Below are 21,328 nucleotides of genomic sequence, written 5' to 3'. Positions count from 1 at the left end.
TTGCTCATTTTAGAGAAGGCTTTCATGTTCCATTGCGCCTCTTTTATTCCAGGCATGTCCAAGAATATGGCTTCTATTTTTTCTTTTCCCTGTCAACCAAAAGGGAATACAAGTAAAAAACAAATAGATATTTGTAGCGTAAATTAAAATAAACTTTACGAAATCTTATGGATAATGTTCTCTATCAGCTACTCACTGTGTTGTCCATCAGTGCAAGGCAGACATCCTCGTATGTCCACAATCTACTGCGCCTTCCAGGCTCTTCAGGGGATTCACAACGAACAATTTCCTTACCCATTATCTGTAATAAATTATGCATCCAGACTTGATCCCGAGAAACACTTGTGAGAGATTTCTCAATAAGAACTTGTGTTCCCATATGTGCATGGAATCCACAGTTGTCAAGTATCCTTATTATTCCATCTTTCTTAAACCCCTTCAGGAAACAGGCAATGTCTAAAAATAATTTCTTCTCTAATTCATGGAGGCCATCAAAACTAATACGAAGCACATCAATAATTTCACGGTCAGGAATATCATTTAGTCTATTAATCGCACTTCCCCATTCAAGGATACTTCTTCCATGCATAAACAAACCTATAACTTCTAGAGCCAGTGGAAGGCCATTAGCATAACTCACAACTTGCTTGGATAGTTCCACGAAATCTTCAGCAGGTTGGTCATTTTTGAAAGCTTTCTGGCTAAACAACATAAGAGCATCATCATCATTCAATTTCTCAGCCTCATAAATTCTAGCAACACCATTTCTAGTCAACACTTGTCTATCTCTGCTTGTTATGATAATTCTGCTCCCTGGACCAAACCATTTACTCTCCGCAGCCAGGGATTCTAGTTGTTTACGGTCATCTACATCATCGAGAACAACAGGAATCTTTTTACGCTGTAACTTCCGCTTTATCATTTCAATACCTCTAGAAGAATCACATATATTAGCTTGTTTCATTAAGATTTCAAAATGTATTCCATGTGCAGATCATAGATGTCACAAACTAATCTATAACTAATAATACTTCATGCATCCAAAAGACATCAAAGCAATTTCCAGAAATGTTGAAACTCTTTTATGGTGTTAGAGCAAAACTGGTCTTATCTTCTTCCCATATCTTCCTTTAATTCTACAAACTCTGCTCCCGTCCACAATCCTCTACCCCCTCCTCTTTCTAAAATTTAACTTACCAAAGACAACTACCTCTAATGAAAAACCTCTCTCATTCATTATTTATGTCAGACTTATCTGATACCCTCACTACCATTGAACAATTCATAACAGAAGACAATGACTCTTACCATGTTAGTATGCATGATAAACAGCAGGAGAGACCTCGGTTGTGACTAGCAGATGACGCCGAGACATTATTCAATTGACAAGTTTTAAAGATGGGTGACCAAAACGAGCATGTCTTTGGCAAAGTGATACAAGTTAGCAGTAGGGTGATTGGTGATTTTGGAAAGTCCAAAAAAAACCGAATATGAAAAAAAAAAACTCTAGAATTATTACTAATTTCCTAGGAAACCACATGCCTATTTAAATAATACTAAAAAATCCTAAAGAAAATTAACAATTAAATAACTATTACAATTAAAATAATTTAGCTGGGATTTGTGTCCTACGTCACACCGTCTCGGAGAAATTAGGCTGTAGACCGAGATCAATTTCCATGAAATCCATTATTCACCTTTTTTGCAAAGCTTGTAAAGGGCATAAAAATCCTGCACATTTGCCTCTCCCCTGAGTTCTTCTTCATTCAAAGTATACTCCTGCATCTTCCAATCAGTTCGCTCTCCTCTTGGTGCACAACCTCTATAGAAAACCAAGGTCTTTTTAATTCCAATATTACGAGAATTGTACACAATACTGCGATCTCTCCCTGTAGCTTTCCACCACCCCTGTCGGGTTTCCCTATTTGACCTTGCTCCAGTGTGATATCTCCTATCCCTTGGACTGAAGAAGTACCATTGCCAGTCGCTCTCCAATGTGGATAGCTCAGGTAACTCCTCAGGATCCCACTTGTAAACATCAACATCGCGAATAATATCAAGCTCAAAACGTTTCTCACATATCTTCCTCTTCAAGTAGTAAAGCACAAGCTCCACATCAGTCGGGGCAAACCTAATTTCAATGGCCAAACCTTTTCATCAACATCAAAACAATAATCGTGGGGGTCCACCAGACATTAATATGAATTCAAAACCTAGAATGGTTCCAACATGATGAATTATATTAAGTAGTGATTTGAGAGGAGCAAATCCCAAATAATATGCACTTTCTTTAGCTAGTGACGCAGTAGCAGAGCTAATCTTTCTTCACTATTTAAAAAAAAAAACAATCTAATGATAAGGATATACTCCAACCAGCCTTCAAGTAAAGAACTAATTTCCTCTAGTATCATGTTTGAATAAGTCCTTCACATCAACTTCAGGACACTCACAATAATGACCATTAGAAATTAAAGTTTACTATTTGTGGACAAATAATGCACACAGTTGGAAATGGAGTCATGTAAGGGTTTCAGTGGGGATCGAAGATAATTAGATTTGGCCAAATGTATTAAATCAGCTTAAGATAAAAGGGCAAGTGATTATGATGTAAAGTTTCAACAGCCTAAACACGTTCTGCAAAGTGATGAGAAATGTGAGTGCGTTATTGTGAAAGAGTCATGCAGTCTACAGTACATAACATTACAAAAAGTAGTTGTGCTAACTTTTTTTAATGTTATGCGCCAAACCTACGATAGACGCTTATAAGAAAACGAAAAAGAAGAAGAAACCTAGATAATGCTAGACTTTAAGGTGCAATTACTAGAAAATTACATACACTAATCATTTTTTTTGTTTTTTTCCCCCGTAAGTTGATCATTATTCTTAGAGTTATTCATTAAATAGCACACGTGACAACATTTCTTTTCTTGGCAAACTAGCATGCGTGAAAAAAATTTAAAAAATCAATAGATTATGTTACTCTACCAATAGAAGGAGCACAACTTATTAAATTTTAATTGGTAGCACTATTTCTAGTAACACAACCAATTGAACTGGGATACATCCCTATTTTGTTTTTCTTTATTTTTGTGCTAACTTTGGAATTTTGTACTTCATAGTTCAGTTTGTTTGCTTCCTATTCTTTGTATCAAGTACATTAACCATTGCTTTGTATGACTAGAGTGAGCTTAGTCTATTCAGCAATTCAATTTTAACAATAAGATGATTTTATCTTGTGTTTTAAACGATACACAAGCAAAGCTATACATGAAAGCTGAAAGCTGGAAAAAGTACCTGAGACCTGGACACTCCTGTCCCCATCCCTGCATGGTAAACCTATACATGGAATGAATGTTATAAAGAGCATAGATCTAATACTGATTTTTTTTTTTTATCTTTTCAAACACGAGAACATATTTTGCCAACTTTGTTGACATTAAGTTCTTATCTTTCAGTATTCCCAGTTTCATTTACTTGAAGTGGTTGATAAGTCGAGGTATAAAATAAAAGTAATGATACCTTTCCACTGATCTCGATCCAGATGGAATCCCACCTTCACTGAGAATATCCAACCATCTTTGTACCTTCTCCTCGTTTTCCCTGGAATTTTCTTGATTCTTATCAAAGACAATTGTGTAACTCTCTGTTTGATCATCTGTCTTTGATTGTTCATGATAAGAAACTGGAAACACAGTGTCCGATCTCATTTCATCAATGAATCCGACAATCTTGACAAGTTTGTCAAAGCACCAAGGTAAAGAAGCACAATCTCTTGCAAATATAATAATTGACAGCCCTGATTCTTCAATGGCCTGAAAGAGTCTGGATCTAATTGCCATTACTTTCCTTAGTTCCTTGTCGTCTGGGACAATGACTCTCAGAGCTAGAGCTGTCTTTAAATGGATGAAATCATGTGTAGCGTCTGTGCCTCTGAAGCTAAGGAAAACATCTTGCATCCATTGACGGTAAGATGGAGAAACCGATAAAGAAGCTTTATATGAAGAAGATGCTTCTTTGCTTGCAACAATAAAATGGGCAGAAGATTGAGATGATGGAGAATATAACAAACAGACACCACAATTCTTCACCTTTACTCCTGGCTGGTAAGAATGAAATGACAAGTCAATGTTGCTAAAGGATTCATGCTTCCATTCTTTAAGCTCTTTAAGGTAATCAAAAGATATGTAGATAGAATAGCCAAATATGATCTGACAGAACTTGGATAGAGTTACAACTAATACACATCGGCAAAGGATAATTCTCTCTTCCATTGGCTTTGAAATGACAAGAAAGAGAAGGACTTTCAACATTTGGACTGAATGCAACACACGCAACAAACCCCATGCTCCAACCAGGCACTTGCACACTAATTGAAGATCCCTTACTTATGATGGTTAAACCAGTCTGGAATTTCATTTTCTGGAACAGCGATACCAAATCCAGGTCTTGGATTAGACAAACCCTGTACCATGAAAAACCATCTTCATGGGTTGATATTTCGCCAATTGCTCTGAGGCAGGCTAACAAAGTTATTATGGCTCAGATCTAAAGACCTCAAAGAAGATAAGAAGCCAATATCTTCAGGAAGAGACCCTTCTCTTAGATTGCAAGCGCATAAATCCAGTACTTCTAAAGAACACAGACCCGACAAAGAAGGCAACCTTTGATCCGTGGGATTCACAGCTATTCTTTTGCATCCATCAAAAGACAATACTTTAAGACTCTTTAAAAGAAAAATGGATGCTGGCGGTTGTCTTATTGAAGTTCCACTTACATCAAACTCCTCCAAACTTTCAACTTTTCCCAAATTCTCTGGTATATTTTTAAGTGCAGAACAGCAAGACAGATCAAGTTTTTTAAGGGATTTCAAGCAACCTATGCTACTCGGAATGCTTTCAAGGTTCTTGCAGTTGTTCATGCTCAATAGACCTAAGCCAATCAAATGATGAATCGATGAAGATAGTTTTGTAATACCAGTCTCATCCAAACGAAGCACCATCAATTTGTTCATGTTTCCTACTATATCTGGAAACTTCTCAAGTTTTGAGCAGCCATCAAGAGTGAAAACTTTAAGCGATTCCATTTCGAGGTTGCTTGGGAGAATCCTAACACTTTTGCAATTCACAAGATTCACATATTGAATATTCTTGTGACTTGCAAGTGATGGATGGACTTCAGACAAACTTGTACAACCTTCAAGAATTAGGTTCTCGAGATTCGGAATTCCTGTAAAATCTGGAGTCTTGATCAGGTTTAGTGAGTTGCTGAGATTGATGATTTTCAAATTAACTGCACTCTGCAATCAGGTAGGGAAGAAGAAATATGGATGCTACTATCATACATATAAAGGAAAACGATAAAAAGAAATTAGTTGATCTCACCTTATACCCATACCATAATTGCTCAATGCTACTGTGAGCCATGTGAAGTTCAACCAGCTCATCCACCTGTAAACCAGCTGACAATGATTTTGAAGGGTAAGAATGCCATTCAAGAAATCGTAACTCGTTGGAAAGATCATCAGGTCCTTCAGAAAGCTGCAAGTTGTTGATTTTGAGCAGTCTTAGTCTGCTCATTTTAGAGAAGGCTTTCATGTTCCATTGTGCCTCCTTTATTCTAGGCATGTCCAAGAAAATGGCTTCTATTTTTTCTTTTTCCTGTCAACCGAAAGGGAATACATGTGAAAAACAAATACAAAGTAGAGATTCATAGAGATGGAGCGTAAATTAAAATAAACTTTATGAACCAAGAATTCTAGTTGTTCTTTGTCATCTACATCATCAAGGATAAGAAGAATCTTTTTAAGTCGTAACCTCCGCTTTATCATCTCAATCCCTCTAGAAGAATCACATACAGAAGCACGTTCCATTAAGATTTCAGAAAGAAGTTGTTCCTGTAAACGGCGTGGTCCATATTTCTCAGCAAAAACTTCTCTGACATTTGCTAAGAAGCAGCTGCCTTCAAATTGCCAACGAATCCTATCATATAGTACCCGTGCAACAGTCGTCTTACCTATGCCACCCATTCCACAAATCCCAATGAAGATTGCTTTGCCTACTTCTTCCCCTATATAGCCATTTAATACCTCTACACGAGAATCTATTCCAACTAATTTTTTGCTAATTGTTGGCAGAGTGACGCTTAGTTTGTACGATATGTATTCAGCAATTATTTTAATTGATTCCGATTCATTCCTGCATAGGAGGGTGCAAAACATTAATCATGCAGTCTGCAGAAATCAAATCAGATTGTGATAAGGGAAGATAAACATTAGCTCGAAAATGTATGGCTGTTAGCTGGAAATTAATACACCAACCTTTGAGAAAGATAGTGCAAAACATTAAAAAGAAAAAAATAAAAATAAAAATTTTCACAAAAGATAAAAAAATTATAAATAAAGTTCTCTTTTATTTATAAATAGTTGGATTTTTTTAAGTCATGATGGAAAATATTTGTATTTTATTTTGAAAAGCTAAAACCAACATATCAAAAACTTTAATCAATGTTTTATTTCTTATGATGAATATGTTTTCATTTCTTCACAATTTTTATTTTTTTAAGCGAACTTTTTATTTGTTCATGCTAGATTTGTTTTTCAACTTTTTTTTTGACATTTTCATTTTTCTATCTAATATTTTTTTTTTTTTCAAAATATAAAGAAAAACCTAAGAAAAGAAAGAAATTTTATGTAAAATTAGAATGCTTGTTCACGTAAGATCAATATTTCATAAAAATTAAATTAAAAAAATCATGCATATGAAAAAAATATTCATTTACTACCAAGTGTTTCATCAACAAATCCACAAATTTTTCATTCATTGAATATTATTTACCATCTTTTGATTAACAAAACTCAAAGAACACTAAAGCATTTGCTAGAAAAAATATAATAAATTGAAAAATAATTTTTCTAGTGTGAACAAAACATTCAAAACGGAAATAAAAAACGATTTTCTTTGGTAAATAAATGAAAAATTAGGAAAAAGTGAACGAATTTTTTTTAATTTGTATTCAATTTTTATTTCCTAAAAACTGTAACAATTGAAATTTTGAAACGTGTGCTCCTCTTTTATTTTAAAAGTCAAAATTAAAGAAAAAATTAGTTTGATCATAGCCAAAAGGGTCGTTAAATAGCTATTTAGTGGATTAAAAATATATACTAACAATTATTTATTCAAGAATTAGTTTTGATACTCTTGTTTTATTGTGATTATTTTGATATTTAATCACACCTTTCACTTGAAAAACATTAAAAAAAAAAAAAACTATGTTCATCATTGAAACACTACAGGGTGGAGGGTGGATTTGAGAATAAGAATAAGTAGATTGATGATTTACCTATTCCGCACGTCCCAACCAGATAAATTGGCCACCGTAGAGAGACAATCTTTCCAGTTCCGGACCTTCTCCAAGTTTTCCTTGAAATTTTGTTCATGCTCAACGAAGGCTTTCTCATATTGCCCTTTCTGCTCGGCTACCTCTGAGGGATCCACATCATAAAAAACTGGCAGAACAGTGTGCCCCGTCTCTTTCATGCACTGAACAATCTTGACAAGTTCATCCAAGCACCATGGTGAAGAAGCGTAATCTCGTGAAAATACAATGACTGAAAACCTTGATTCTTCGATGGCCTTCCAGAGAGCATCTTCGATGGTCTTTCCTCTCTCGAGCTCTCTATCATCCATATATACATCGATGCCTTTCTGTTTCAGATTAGAATATAGATGACTAGTAAAGTTGTTCCGGGTGTCTTTGCCTCTAAAACTAAGGAACACATCATACATATATTGTGGAGGAGAAGAAGATGAAGATGAGGTTATTCCTTGCACGATGATGGAAGCCATGAAAATCCCTATAGCGATAAAGTAGTACCGATCCCTACTAGCCTCAACTAGCTCGCTTGGTTCAGGAATTGCTTTCCACGCTATTTTGTTCAAGGCCTGCTCCTGTGGTCAAACTTGAAACAAAAGGTAAGATCAAGAAAACACCAAATTTCTACGAGTATTTCGCGAATCTAGACGAAACAAACCAACTGGTAAGTGTTGACTAAAGAGGCACAAGATCTAGCCAAGCCCAATATTTGATCTTCTGGTATCTTAGTAAGCACCTTCCAAAGCCCTTTTCTTTCTTTTCATTCCAAAGACTTCGAATTTTTTCCGGTTTCTTTAGGTCAAGAACTCGTACTGGTAAGTTTCCTGGATTTTCTTATGGATCATTTTCTTACACCGTAAAGAAGATGGACTTTCGGCGGAGGAAAAGTAGAAAAAGAATACAAGGGATATCGAACGCGCATCGGGCAGCAGAGGCACCTTCCTGTGAAGAGCAGGGGTTGGGCCACACACACCACGATGGAGTTGATTTATATTTTTTAATGAATTTTCAAGTCAAGCATCTATGTTTAAAATAAATATTCTTTTGTCTCTTTCCCTTTGTTGCCATCCTCTCCCTTATATAATTCTGCATAAGAGCAACCCTCAATAAGACATGCTATTTTTAAAAGTTAAATATTAAACTGATAAAATGGCTTTTCAAATAATATAAATATAGTTTTTTTTTATTTATATACATTTCAATAGTAAAAAGTGATTTAGAAAAACTAATTATATTTTAATATATTTTATATTAAACTAATTTAATATAATTACATTATAAATTATACAATTACTATGAGTAATTTATAAAATTAATGAAGTAATATGAAAGTTAAAAGATATAAATTTAATTTTAAATTTTAAACTTTTAAAATCAAAATTTATTTATATGAATATTTTAAATTTTCAGTTTTATATAATAATGTTAAAAATTTTAGGCTTTGAGGTTTGCAAGTTTCTTTTCTTCTTCTGCTTCTTGTTCTGTTTTTAAATTGAGAAACAAAAGTGAACGGTAGATAAAGAGACATTGGCTAATGAGTATATAAACTTTCTTATTACATAGATGTGTAAAAATAGTATTTTAGTAGAGGAAAAGGTTTTTTAGCTATTCAAATAATTATATAATGCTTTTGATGCTCAACAACTTCCCATATAATTGACTTATCAAATCATAATCTGGAGGACAAAATTTAACAATGAAAGGCATAATAAAATATGATCCATAATAACTATCATATTAATAGCTTTTTTAAAAATATTTATATTATTTTTTCACATAAAATATACTAATTAACAAAAATTAAGCTAAAACATGCAGTGAAATCGCTGTAATTAGTAACAACTCACGCATTAACACTGCAGGTTTTGTCTTTGGTTTGTTGGAAAATAAGGTTGTTTTTTAAGGTTGTTTTGGTCTTTTTAACAGGGATTAAAAGGAGAGGTGGTGGTGATTTTTGACCCAAGAAAAAGGAGAGGAGGAAAGACGAGCTTGGATTCAATAGCTGTTGCGTGTTGTTCCCAGTTTCTTATTGGTCAGGCTAGTGCACTTTGATTTACAGCTGGTTATAAAAATAAAAAAATTGTTCATCTCTATGGCATGCAGGGCGTTGTTTGTAATGGTTCCTGTTTTTTGGATCATCAATTAATTTCCAACTGATTTGGATGAGCACACCATGTATATATGGATTGTGTTGCTCTTGCTATTTTTAGTTAATGAAAGCAAAAATAGACCCCTTATAACTCGCTTTGCTGAATCAGCTTCTTCTTCTTCTTCTTTTTTTTTTTGCTAAGAACATGCTTTCTTCTTTTTTTGGCTAAGAACATGCTTTCATGATGAAGCCCACAAAAATCTAAATAGTTTAAAAATATACTTTCAGGTGGGATAATTAGTTAATTAAATAATTTTAGTAATTTTATTTATTATTATCCCTGCTTAAATGAATGATAGCTTATACTAGGTATTTGATAGGGAAAATTAGCTTCTGGTTAGTGTCATAATTCAATTCTGGGTTATTCTCCTAAAATCATTTTTTTAATTAAAAAATTAAAAAAATAAAATAAAAACTGTAACATGGAGAATGCAGGCCGGGGAATCAAGCTGCAATTTTTGGAGGAAGTTCAAGGCCTAATTGTACCTCATTGTGTCTAAAATGGAGAAAAAAATACAAATTCAAGGTTAAATTAAATGATTATTGAATGAATTTGCATAAAAATTAAGTCCAAGGACATAATTAAATTTTTAATAGGTCAATTTGATTTAATCATGGATCAAATTGAATTTTAATTATGTTTAAGAATTAATTTGGGTCCAATTGAAGGATTTAATTAAGCGCAAGGACTTAATTATACTTTAAATGGGTCAAATTAATTTTATTTAGGGCTTAATTGGTAAAAAATTAAGTCCGGGGGCCTAATTTTAGCTTAATTGAGAAGATTGAAATTTTAAGAGACCAAATTTAATTTTTACCAAGTTAATTGATCGAAATTATAGGCCAAATTGCAAGAAAAATAAAGTTTAAAGGTCAATTAGGGGCTAAATTGAAGAAATCCGAGATTAAGGATGATATCGCAATAGGCGTATAACTTCGAGGCTCCAATTAAAGTTCATCAGGGCCTTAATTGAAAATTTTTAGGGTCAATTAGGGGTTTAATTAATAGCAATTAAAAGAGGAAGGACTGAAATGAAGTTTGGTCAAAAACAGAATTTTGGCACTGTTCATCTTCTTTAAATTTCTGAAATAGCTAGTCCGGTTACCTACTTTGTAGTTGTATTTAATATACCTAATGTCTACCAAATTTACAAAAACTTGCATGAAATTGATCACCAGACATTCCTCTATGTCCGGGTATGGTCGACATCGGCTCACTAACAAATAAACGAACGTGTCACCACTCCAAATAGGCCAACTCAGGCAGCCTGCAACTGCAGATTTGACAATTTAACAGTGCGTCATGCCTACTTTGAGCCAACGGTTGGGATCCTTTTCATCTGAATCAAGGGCTGAAAATTTTCTCCAGCGTAGAAAAGATTTTCCTCTTCCACCACCTATAAATAGAGGTGGATTTGATGGCCTAAATGGAAAGAAAATCGGGTCCAAAGTCAGCTAAAAAACCAGTTTTTCAGGCGGTTTTTGCAAATCTTCTTCTTTCTTTCTCTCTCCACTGTGGCCTTCAGCCACCACCACCATCACCACCAGTCTTTCCACCATCAGCTCCACCATAGGAAGCCAACTCAACCACCAGCCGACCACCAAAAGCCAGCATTGGTTTCTCTCTTCTCTTTGCAGCCCCTCCCGTGTGCTTTTTTTTTCTTCTTCTTTCTTCCTTTTCCAGCTGCAACCGCTCCAGCCAACTCAACCACCATTTCCACCACCGGCTTCAAGTCGTCCTCCCCTGCCAGCCAGCCATCACTGCCACGCCAGGTGGTTTGCCACCCTTCCCCTGGTTCTTCGTCTTCCCCGTGAAGTTCCACTATTTTGAACAATGGAATGTCAATTATAATTAACGTTTCATTGTTCATAAGTGAACATTGGACGTTAATTATAATTCACGTTTCACTGTTCATGCAATGGACTATGCTCTCTCTTTTTTTTTTTAAATCTAAAATTTTTCAAAAAAAATCATTTCAAAAAATTGTCATTTTCTCGCATATTTTTATACCAATTTTGCATAATATCGGGTTATGTATTTATACTGTAAAATACAATTGCGGTATTAAAATACTGGGTTTCCTCTGAAATTATTAAAAATTCAAAACATTTTCAAAAAAAAATCTCAAATTTTTTTTTTGTTGCATAGGCCAAATCTTGAAATTTTTCCAAGCATATTTTTCATAATAAAAAAAATTGCATTTTTTTCATGTAAAAGAAAAATCCAAAAATGGATATTGTAACTAGTTTATAATTATCCATTAGGATTTGACCAACATGTCAAAAAAATCTTTTTTCAATCTTTGTTTTAATCCAGATGTAGACTTTAATATTTGTGGGGTGTAAAATTACACGATAAAGTACACCTTCAGGTATTAAAGATACAAGATGTAAATAAATGCGATGCTAAAATTCAAATTTTAGAATGGTTAAGATTTTACCCAATAACGTAGAGACTCTCTCATGAAGATAAATCTGCCTTGAACCTTAAAAAAGACCAACAGATACCCGACTCAGAAAAAAATAATTAAACAACAATGCAGCTTATCTTAGATAGGTTGCACTGGGGTGATGCGTCTTCCTCTTGCACAACCAGTTCCTTACTCAGACTCTTGCAGACCATAGGTTTCTAGTGACTATAATACTAGATGACGATTTCTAAACATTAATCATAATTTTATGATTAAATTCAAAACTCTTTCCAACATATAAAACCTCACACCGGAGTCACGACAAAAAGCCTCCGCCGTCGCCAAACAACGTCGAGCCGGCTCGCACCCTGTGACAGGGTGAATGCGAATGCAACACCATGTGCTTGATGTGATTGCAATTTTGAGATAGCTAGAAGCCAAGATGATTATTAGGGGTGTTTATTGTCCGGTTTCATTTCTTGAGAAAATGATCTGGAATGAACTGAAAATCAATTCAAATTGAACAGTTCAGTTCGGTTCATTCAAAATCTTAAGGTTGTGGGAGCTTTATACATTGCCTTGAGTTTTTGTTTCATTTAGGACCAGGCTGTGGGCTGTGAACAGGTTTAATAACTAAAAGTTTATGTATTCTTGAACATTTTGAATTCTCACTTTCTTTGTTGTTGTCATGGGCTTTGATCAGATGAATGTTGCTGCAGTTTGTGCCTTAATCAGGTTTATTGTGGGTTTCTTTGGCAAGACATGTGTTTCAGTTTTTTCTTTTTTGATCCACGAAAGTTTTTTTCCCTGCCTATAAGGAGTGTTTGTTGTTTCTCATTAACATTTCATTATGGTATTACTCTTAAGGTTGTATGTGGTTTGCATGCAACCATGAAATTGGTGTTGCCTTTTTACTTCTTAGGGCCAATGTTGTGTTTCTTTTTTAGGTGCATCAAGAGTGCTTGGCAGGTTTGATTGTTTGTGGCTCATGTCACAGCTTTTTTCCGTAGCAATTGGTTTGTTTGGTTTTGTCGACTGTGTTGGTTGATGGGAGGTTGCTGTGCTGTTTTTTGCAATAATCTCTGTATTTGCTAGACTTTTTTGGGTTGGAATTCCTCAGTTTCTTTTTTGGACAATCTGTTGCTTTTTTGGGATCCCTTCCATCTTAGGCGCAGTTGGCATGTTTGGGTTTTATTTTCAATGGCCCATGGGGTTCTGTTTTTGTTTCATGGCTTTCTAAGATGTTTGCCTCTCTTTTTCCTGCTGCTCTTAAAAACTGATGCATGCCTTTCATCATTTCAATTGTTGCAGGTGCGCTCCTTGATTAGGCTATACCAGACTTGGCAGCAGGTGCTACAGGGCCTTTTGATATTCAGGTTTTCATCCTTTCCAAGAGTTTGCCTCTTCAATTTGTGTTGTTGTCTTATTTATTGCTGACAAGCATCATGTTAATGCGTTCTTTTACAATTGAACATGTGACAGAACCGATTTTGAAATTTGTTTTCTGTTTTTTAAAATGGGGCTTTGAAAGTTCACTCGACACCACGATTCATTTGTTAATGTTTTTGCTTGAATGTTTGGTATGCTGAAATTTTTTTAAACACTTTGAAAGTGAAATCAACTCTTAGATTTTGAAACACTGTTGCCATTTATTAAAAGCAATGAGCTTGGGTATGCGAAGGTTTGAAAATTTGCAATGTTATATCCCGATATAATTGTTGCATCTGTCATTCAAGTGTTTTTGGGTTTGTTAATCAATTTTTTATTGGTTGGGTATGTGCAGATAGACATGCAGGGCAGAACAGTTAGTCTTTAAGTTTCTTTTTATTGGTTGGGTATGTGCAGATAGACCGGTTCCTTGATTGATATGCTTTCTTGATTTCTTTTTGTTGTTGCATTGCCTGCAACTTATGCGTCCTTCGCTGGGTGTGGTGTCATTTTTGGAATGTGTTGGTTTTGAAAAGCATGTTTATAGCTGATGATGAATGTCTGCTGTTTTTTATTGCTTATTTTATTATGTGCTGAACAACTTTTTCAATAATCTCTTGCATCAGCCTAGAAAATTTAAACCACCACTGCCAGTTTTTAAAAGGGGTGCTCTGCCCATTTTTTAAACTCTCCTCCACACAGACTGTTCATAAATATATGACCACTTACATTCATGCTTTATTTTTTGTTGCAGGGACAGTGAGAGACCAAGAAGACAACATCCTGCACAATGATCATTTTGCTAAAGGTTATGTTGGCTGCTTTAACTTTTTGCCTGCTCTTGGACTATAATTGTTGAAAGAAACTCCAAGCAAACCTTTTTGCTGCACCATGGTCATTTTTTTAAATGTTATGTTTGAATGCTTTATATATCTGCCGAAAATAATTCTCCATGCCCGCATCGGATCGCCAGCAACAGAGCTAGTATAAAATCTATAGTATACAGAGATTGCAGGAACATAAGTGCGAGTGTTTGGTTTTCATGGGAAAGAAATATAATAGAAAACATGCATGTCTTTTTTTTCTGTTTTAGTTAAGTTTTTTTAATTTTATTTATTTTTAATGTGAATTGATTATATTGTTAATTTTATGCTTTTATTAGTTTAATCTCTAAAAGTATCAATTACTTGTGACGGAAAAGAATCATTAGTAGGACTTAAAATCAATAACCAAATAAAAGCATTAGTGATAAAGGGATAACAATGTGGATGGGCTAATAGAAGAATGGTTAGATTAATAGATTTCAAAGTTGAGAGAATTTATTAAGATAGCATTTGGTAATACATAAAAATAATATTTTTTTATTTTTTAAAATTTAATTTTGATATCAACGTATTAAAACAATCTAAAAATTAAAAAAAATTAATTTAAAAAAATTCAAAATTTTATAAAATACAATTTCTAAAGAAAAAGCAAAATGTTCGTAAGACAATCGATATTATAAAAACTCTAAGCTCATCCTATATAACGAAAGGAAATCCCAGCCATTTTCCATGTAAAAATTGTTCTCTCATAATTAAGGCTGCTATTCATTAATTATATTTCTTCCACCATTCCTCATAATTGCAGCACTATTAATTACCTGCATCAACTGCAATGTGTTTGATATCCGGCTGAAGCTTGATATTAATCTCTGAGGCCGAACGTGTCCGTAAAAACTCACAAGGAGGAAGAGAACCAACCATCAGCGGCATCACCCTCTCTGGGATCTTGATTTTCGTCGGCTCTAGTATAAATTTTGATGGATTAGCACAGAACACATCAAGTTGGTTGGAAAGGACTGCCAAGGTGTGATTCTGAATAACTATTTTGCTATGCATCAAATAATTGTGGCTGCAGCTGATAATCCACCTGGCTTGACGTCAAATGATAATTCACATCGTCTTTTGATGAATTGTGCTGCAAGTGGAAGCCGACTTGGTGAACCGAATAGGCTGTGGAACAAGGAGATCAATTTCCACTTTCTTTATAGAGGTTGTAAAGCGCATAACAATCCTGCACATTTGAATAGTTATAACCTTTAACGGTTATTGTCAGGATGTAACTTTTTATCTTTTTTTCTTATATTACTTTATTAATATAAATAATATTACCCAAATCCATTTTTTCCTTCATTTACACTAGCAAGAGTTTTAGTATTAATTAAGAGTTTTATTATGACTTTTTAGCATTTATTAGGAATTATTTTCCAGGACACTCTTACCACCTAGCATATCATGTTTTAGAAAGGATTTTGACAATCGACATTTAAAATCTGAATATCAACTCCTGCTCTCCTCCCCACATTCCTCAACACTATTCTCCTCTTCCATCTATTATCTCCCTCGTCTTCTTTCCTATTCTACATCAGTAGAAAAACTGACTAGCTCAAACACAAATATGAAAAATTGCAACCTAAGTGGAGAATATTTGAGTCTTTCGCCCATCTATTAGATATTAGATACTGTTAGGAATAACTAGGGGAGGAGGTAAGAAGAAAAGCACGGTGAAAATAGATCTCTTTCATACCATATACCATAATATAATTATAATTATAACTATATATATATACACACACTCTACTTTTATTATTTTACTGTGAATTCTAATAGTATTTTTTTTTTGTTTTTATCGCAGGCTTTCTCACATGTTTTATTTTTAACTCTCATCTCTTTCGTTTTTCTGAACTTCTATTGCTTGAAAAGAGTTGATGGATGTCTACCACATTTATTTTTTCAACTTTGTATCCTCTCTTTCCTGCCCATTTAAAACATCCGTTAAAGTAAAGGAAGAGGTGGAAGAAAGGATACCGATATAAGAAATGAGAAGAGTGGCACCATTACTGACAACAACACAATCCTTACTAGTGTATGTATCAGACTTGTCCAACACAATCCTAAATAGTGTATGTATCAGACTTGTCCAACTAAGCAACATCATTAGTCATGTGTGCAATAACACTGATACCTAGATATCAATCAGAGGCCTGTGTAAAAGATTCCACAAGGTTGGCAGATTTTGAGGAATGAGAGTAATGGTCATGACAAGAAGTAGCATAATAACCTTCCTCACGACAAATCTGACAGCGAATAGGGTGGTTGCGTTGAAAATGACCATTTACATTGCTACGACCCCCACAAGAAGGACAATTACCACCACGAGCAGAGACAGATTTATTACTATGATAGGCAGTGAAGGTAGTAGAAGTGGATCCCGTGGGAGGCAGCTTCAATGATTTAATAAAATTTTCATAACTCTCCGCCATGGGAACAATCTCCGTAAAGAAAGGGAGAGATGGAAGAGATAACTGTGTAATAGAAAAGGTGGAGAAAGCAGAGCCAAGTCCACGTAAATACCAATGTATGTCGAGATCATCTACAGGGCAACCCATTGCAGCAAGCTGGTCACAAACATATTTAAACTCACAGGAATATTCAACAACAGATCGAGTATCTTTCTTCATGTGCTGCAATTCATCTTTGAAATGTTGCTCCCGGGATTTGGAATGATGACTAAAGGTTGTCTCCAAAGTGGATTAGATGATGTGTGAAGAGGTTAAGCCAACAACAGTAGACATGGCTTTTTCAGTCAATGAAGTAAAGGGGGAGGCTTAGTATAAGTTGATCGATCTGCTCCCATTTAGCAAATACTAGATTGATAGAGCCATTAACATATCCAAGAAGATGTTGGCACTTTAGTAATGGCAGCACTTGGCTACGCCAGAGAAGGAAGTTGGAAGAAGAAAACTTGATGGTCAAAAGATAGACTATGGTGTTGAAAGATAGAATGGAGGACGGAGTTTTAGAGGCCATTTGGATCAACAAAGGTGAATCCTTGAATTGGTTCTTTGACATCTACATCTTCTTACCTTTCAAAAAATTTCTCATTATATAACTCCAATGCAAATAATTCTTTTCATCTAACCTCACACTTACAAATTGAAACAAATTTGGTAGCTATAATTAACAAACAAAAAGGACCAGAACGCAAATACAACAAAGTACTAGATTGCAGAAACTGAACAAATATCACAGATACTCAACAAATATCTTCTTAAAATTATACGATTACTCCAAATCACAACTCAAATTGCAGAAACTAAACATATATTAAACTGCAAAAGATGAAATACCCAAACAATTATAGAGACAAAACATAAATACCAAATTGCAGAAGTTAAAAGAAAGATGAAATACTAGATTTTGCAGAAGCGGAAAATAAATTTTTTTTTTTGAAGAAGTTGGATCTACAAAAGCTATGTTTGAGATTAAGTCTCATTGTATAAAACCAGCTCTGATACGATGTTAAAATAATTCAGATCAAACAAAAAAAAAAGCTATAATTCTCAATAATCTATTTATTATGAGTGCTAGAGTTAATTTAAATACAAAGAAATTATATATACATTAAACTAAAAATATTATTCTACCCTTAATAAATAAGATTAAATAAACATTATTTAACGGTATCTAGTAAATAAACCATTGCTTTGTATGACTAGAGTGAGCTTAATAAGTCTATTCAGCAATTCAATTTTAACACTAAGATGATTTTATCTTGTGTTTTAAACGATGCACAAGCAAAGCTATACATGAAAGCTGAAAGCTGGAAAAAGTACCTGACACCTGAACACTCTTGTCCCATCCCTGCATGGTAAACCTATACATGGAATGAATGTTATAAAGAGCATAGATCTAATACTGATTTATTTATTTTTTCAAACAGGAGAACATATTTTTCTAACTTTGTTGACATTAAGTTCTTATATTTCAGTATTCCCAGTTTCATTTACTTGAAGTGGTTGATAAGTCGAGGTAAACAAAACAGAGTAATGATTACCTTTCCACTGATCTCGATTCAGATGAAATCTCAACTCCAGTGAGAATATCCATCCATCTTTGTACCCTCTCCTCGTTTTCCCTGAGATTTTCTTCATTCTTATCAAAGACAATTGTGTAACTCTGTTTGATCATCTATCTTTGATTGTTCGACATCACAAGAAACTGGAAACACAGTGTCCGATCTCATCTCATCCATGAATCCAACAATCTTGACAAGTTATTCTTTATATATTTCCTTCTTTGCTTGTAGTATATAGAGAAGATAACAAACAGACACCACAATTCTTTACCTTTACTCATCGCTCGTAAGAATGAAATGACAACTCAATGTTGCTAAAGGATTCATGCTGCCATTCTTTAAGCTTATTAAGGTCATCAAAAGATAGATAGAATAGCCAAATATGATCTGACAGAACTTGGATAAAGTTTAAACTAATACACATCAGTGAAGGATAATTCTCTCTTCCATTGGCTTTAAAATCACAACAAAGAAGAGGTCTTTCTCCATATGCATTGAATGCAACAAACCCCATACTCCAACTGGGCACTTGCACACTAATTGAAGATCCCTTATTTTGATGGTTAAACCAGCCTGGAATTTCACTTCCTGGAACAGCGATACCAAATCCAGGTCTTGGATTAATTGGACAAACCCTGTGCCATAAAGAACCAAAATGTTAGATAGATAGAGGGGGAAGGAGAGACAGAGAAAAAGGTTGGGGTTTGATTAAGAGAAGACCTAGAGGTATCTTTCAAGCATGGTCAACCCCATGCTGCTTTGGCCATTATGATTGTACAATTCCTTGTAGTTAAGACATATGAACTCTGATCTCGTGGAACTATATAGCTTTATCGGATCTGGAATTGTTTTTAGGCTTATACATGTTAAAGAATCATCTCAACCTAATATTTTAAGCTGTTGTGTGAAGTTTTTAAGATATAATTTATATTATTCTCTAACACACCTCCTTAAATGAAGTTTTTTAGACTTGAAACTTGTAAATGCTCATATTACTTTATGCTTTATTTTTATCAAATAAATTAGGGTAGTGAAATTCAAGCTAGTAACCATTTGATCATCAAGACTAATATCATATTAAAGAACCATTTCAACCTTATAGTTTAAGCTATTAGATGAGGTTTCCAAAATATAATTTATATTATTCGCTAACAATACAACCATTTAAATATATCAATTGAACTTTAGATGGAACCTCAAGCAATGATTCAAGCATCGTGCAATCCTCCAAGACAAGCATTTCCAGTTCAAAAAGCTGATCTATGCTTTTAGGCAGGCTAACAAAGTTATTCTGGCTCAGATCTAAAGACCTTACTGAAGATAAGCAGCCATTATCTTCAGGAAGTGCCCCTTCTCTTAGATTGCAAGCGCATAAACCCAGCACTTCTAAAGAACACAGACCAGACAAAGAATAACTTGTTGAAAAATATTTTTGAACATGAAAATTATAACATGAAATATTAAAATACTTAAAATTAATTATAGACAAATATAAAATTGATTTCAAAGAATTCTGAATACCAAGACGCCAAAACAATAGCCTAGATTGCAAAATGTGAATCTAATTACCCCAAACCAAAACCATGAGCAAAAACTAACGAAGATCTTCAAGCTAAAGCAAGTTAGATTCCTAACCAAAACCCAGGCAGCCGCTGCAGCTGCAGCTGCTCAAGCAGCCGCTGCAGCTTCAGCTGCTCAAGCAGCTGCTGCAGCTTCTGCTCACGCAACTCCTGCTGGTCCTGGAGCAGCAACCGCTGCTGAAAGAACAGCCGCCGCCGCTGCTCGAGCAGCTCCTGCTGCTGCTCGAGCAGCCGCCTCCGCTGCTCGAGCAGCTGCCGCTGCTGCTCGAGCAGCCACTCAGGCAGCAGCGGCTGCCTCTGTTGCTCGGGCGGCGGCAGCTGCTCAGGCAGTGGCAGCAGCTCAAGCAGCAGCTGCTCAAGCAGCAGCTGATCAAGCAGCAGCTGATCAGACAAGTGCTCGTGCTTGTGGATCCAATGGATCAGCTGCTGAAGCCCACGCTGGAGCTGCCGGAGCAGCTGGGGCCGCCACCACCGATGCTGGAGCCATCCCTGCCTCTGCTTGATCAGCTGGAGGTGGAGGTGGACTTCGAGCTGGATCTGCTGCTGCTTCTGCTGCGTTGCTGGAGCTCCTATGCCGCTAAGAGTGAGAAGGAGAAGTCAGAACTGTTGCATGTGTATGTATAATGCAGTTGGGGAAGATTCTTAAAAAAAAAAAAAAACACTCACAACCACACTGAACTTGGATGGTGTTTTTCCCACGCCATTTAGAAAGATCATAGATTTGTTAACATTAAGTTCTGAAAGCAACACCATATTTCAGCATTCCAAGTTTCATTTACTTGAAGTTGTTGATAAGTCGAGCAATGAACACAAAAAAGAAGTAATTATTACCTTGTCGATCCTGATGAAATCTCAACTTTACTGAGAATATCCATCCATCTTTGTACCTTCTCCTCGTTTTCCCTGAGATTTTCTTCATTCTTATCAAAGACAATTGTGTAACCCTCTATTTGATCATCTATCTTTGATTGTTCGACATCATAAGAAACTGGAAACACAGTGTCCGATCTCATCTCATCCATGAATCCGTCAATCTTGACAAGTTCGTCAAAGCACCAAGGTAACAAAGCACAATCTCTTGAAAATATAATAATTGACAGCCCTGATTCTTCAATGGCCTCAAAGAGTCTTGATCTAATTGCCATTACTTTCTCTGGTTCCTTCTCGGCTGGCATAATGAATCTCAGGGCTAGATCTGACTTTAAATAGGAGAAAGCATTGCAAGTGTCTGCAACTCTGATGCCAGGGAAAACATCGGCCATCCATTGACGGTAAGATGAAGAAAAAGATAAAGAAGCTTTATACAAAGAAGCTGCTTCTTTGCTTGTAACAATAAAATGGGCAGAAGATGGTTGTGGTGTAATATATAAAGAAGATAACAAACAGACACCACAATTCTTCACCTTCACTCCTTGCTCGTAAGAATGAAACGACAACTCAATGTTGCTAAAGGATTCTTGCCGCCATTCTTGAAGCTCTTTAAGGTAATC

General features: G+C 35.1%; 2 protein-coding genes across 2 annotated transcripts in view; both read right to left on the bottom strand.

Moving 5' to 3' along the window:
- The window catches only part of LOC105123508 (TMV resistance protein N-like), a 55,238-nt gene that overhangs the window by 25,219 nt on the left and 8,691 nt on the right, over nt 1–21,328 (bottom strand). The window contains exons 3-4 of the mRNA XM_011023141.1: nt 7,339–7,946; nt 5,747–6,194 (exon numbers count right to left, since the gene is read on the bottom strand). Coding sequence (XP_011021443.1) covers nt 5,747–6,194; nt 7,339–7,946 — 1,056 coding nt within the window. The remainder of the gene's footprint in view (nt 1–5,746; nt 6,195–7,338; nt 7,947–21,328) is intronic.
- Nucleotides 1,014–3,467, bottom strand: LOC105123294 (NAC domain-containing protein 45-like). The gene is made up of 2 exons (XM_011022820.1): nt 3,295–3,467; nt 1,014–2,131 (listed from the first exon to the last, which is right to left on the bottom strand). Exons 1-2 carry the CDS (start codon nt 3,342–3,344, stop codon nt 1,690–1,692), a joined length of 492 nt encoding a protein of 163 aa, XP_011021122.1. The 5' UTR covers nt 3,345–3,467; the 3' UTR covers nt 1,014–1,689.

This window comes from Populus euphratica, unplaced genomic scaffold, assembly GCF_000495115.2.
Source record: "Populus euphratica unplaced genomic scaffold, PopEup_1.0 scaffold10.1, whole genome shotgun sequence".
Lineage (NCBI taxonomy): Eukaryota > Viridiplantae > Streptophyta > Magnoliopsida > Malpighiales > Salicaceae > Populus > Populus euphratica.
The sequence above is the reverse complement of the archived record's forward strand: the minus strand, read 5'-3'. Positions and strand labels throughout refer to the sequence as shown.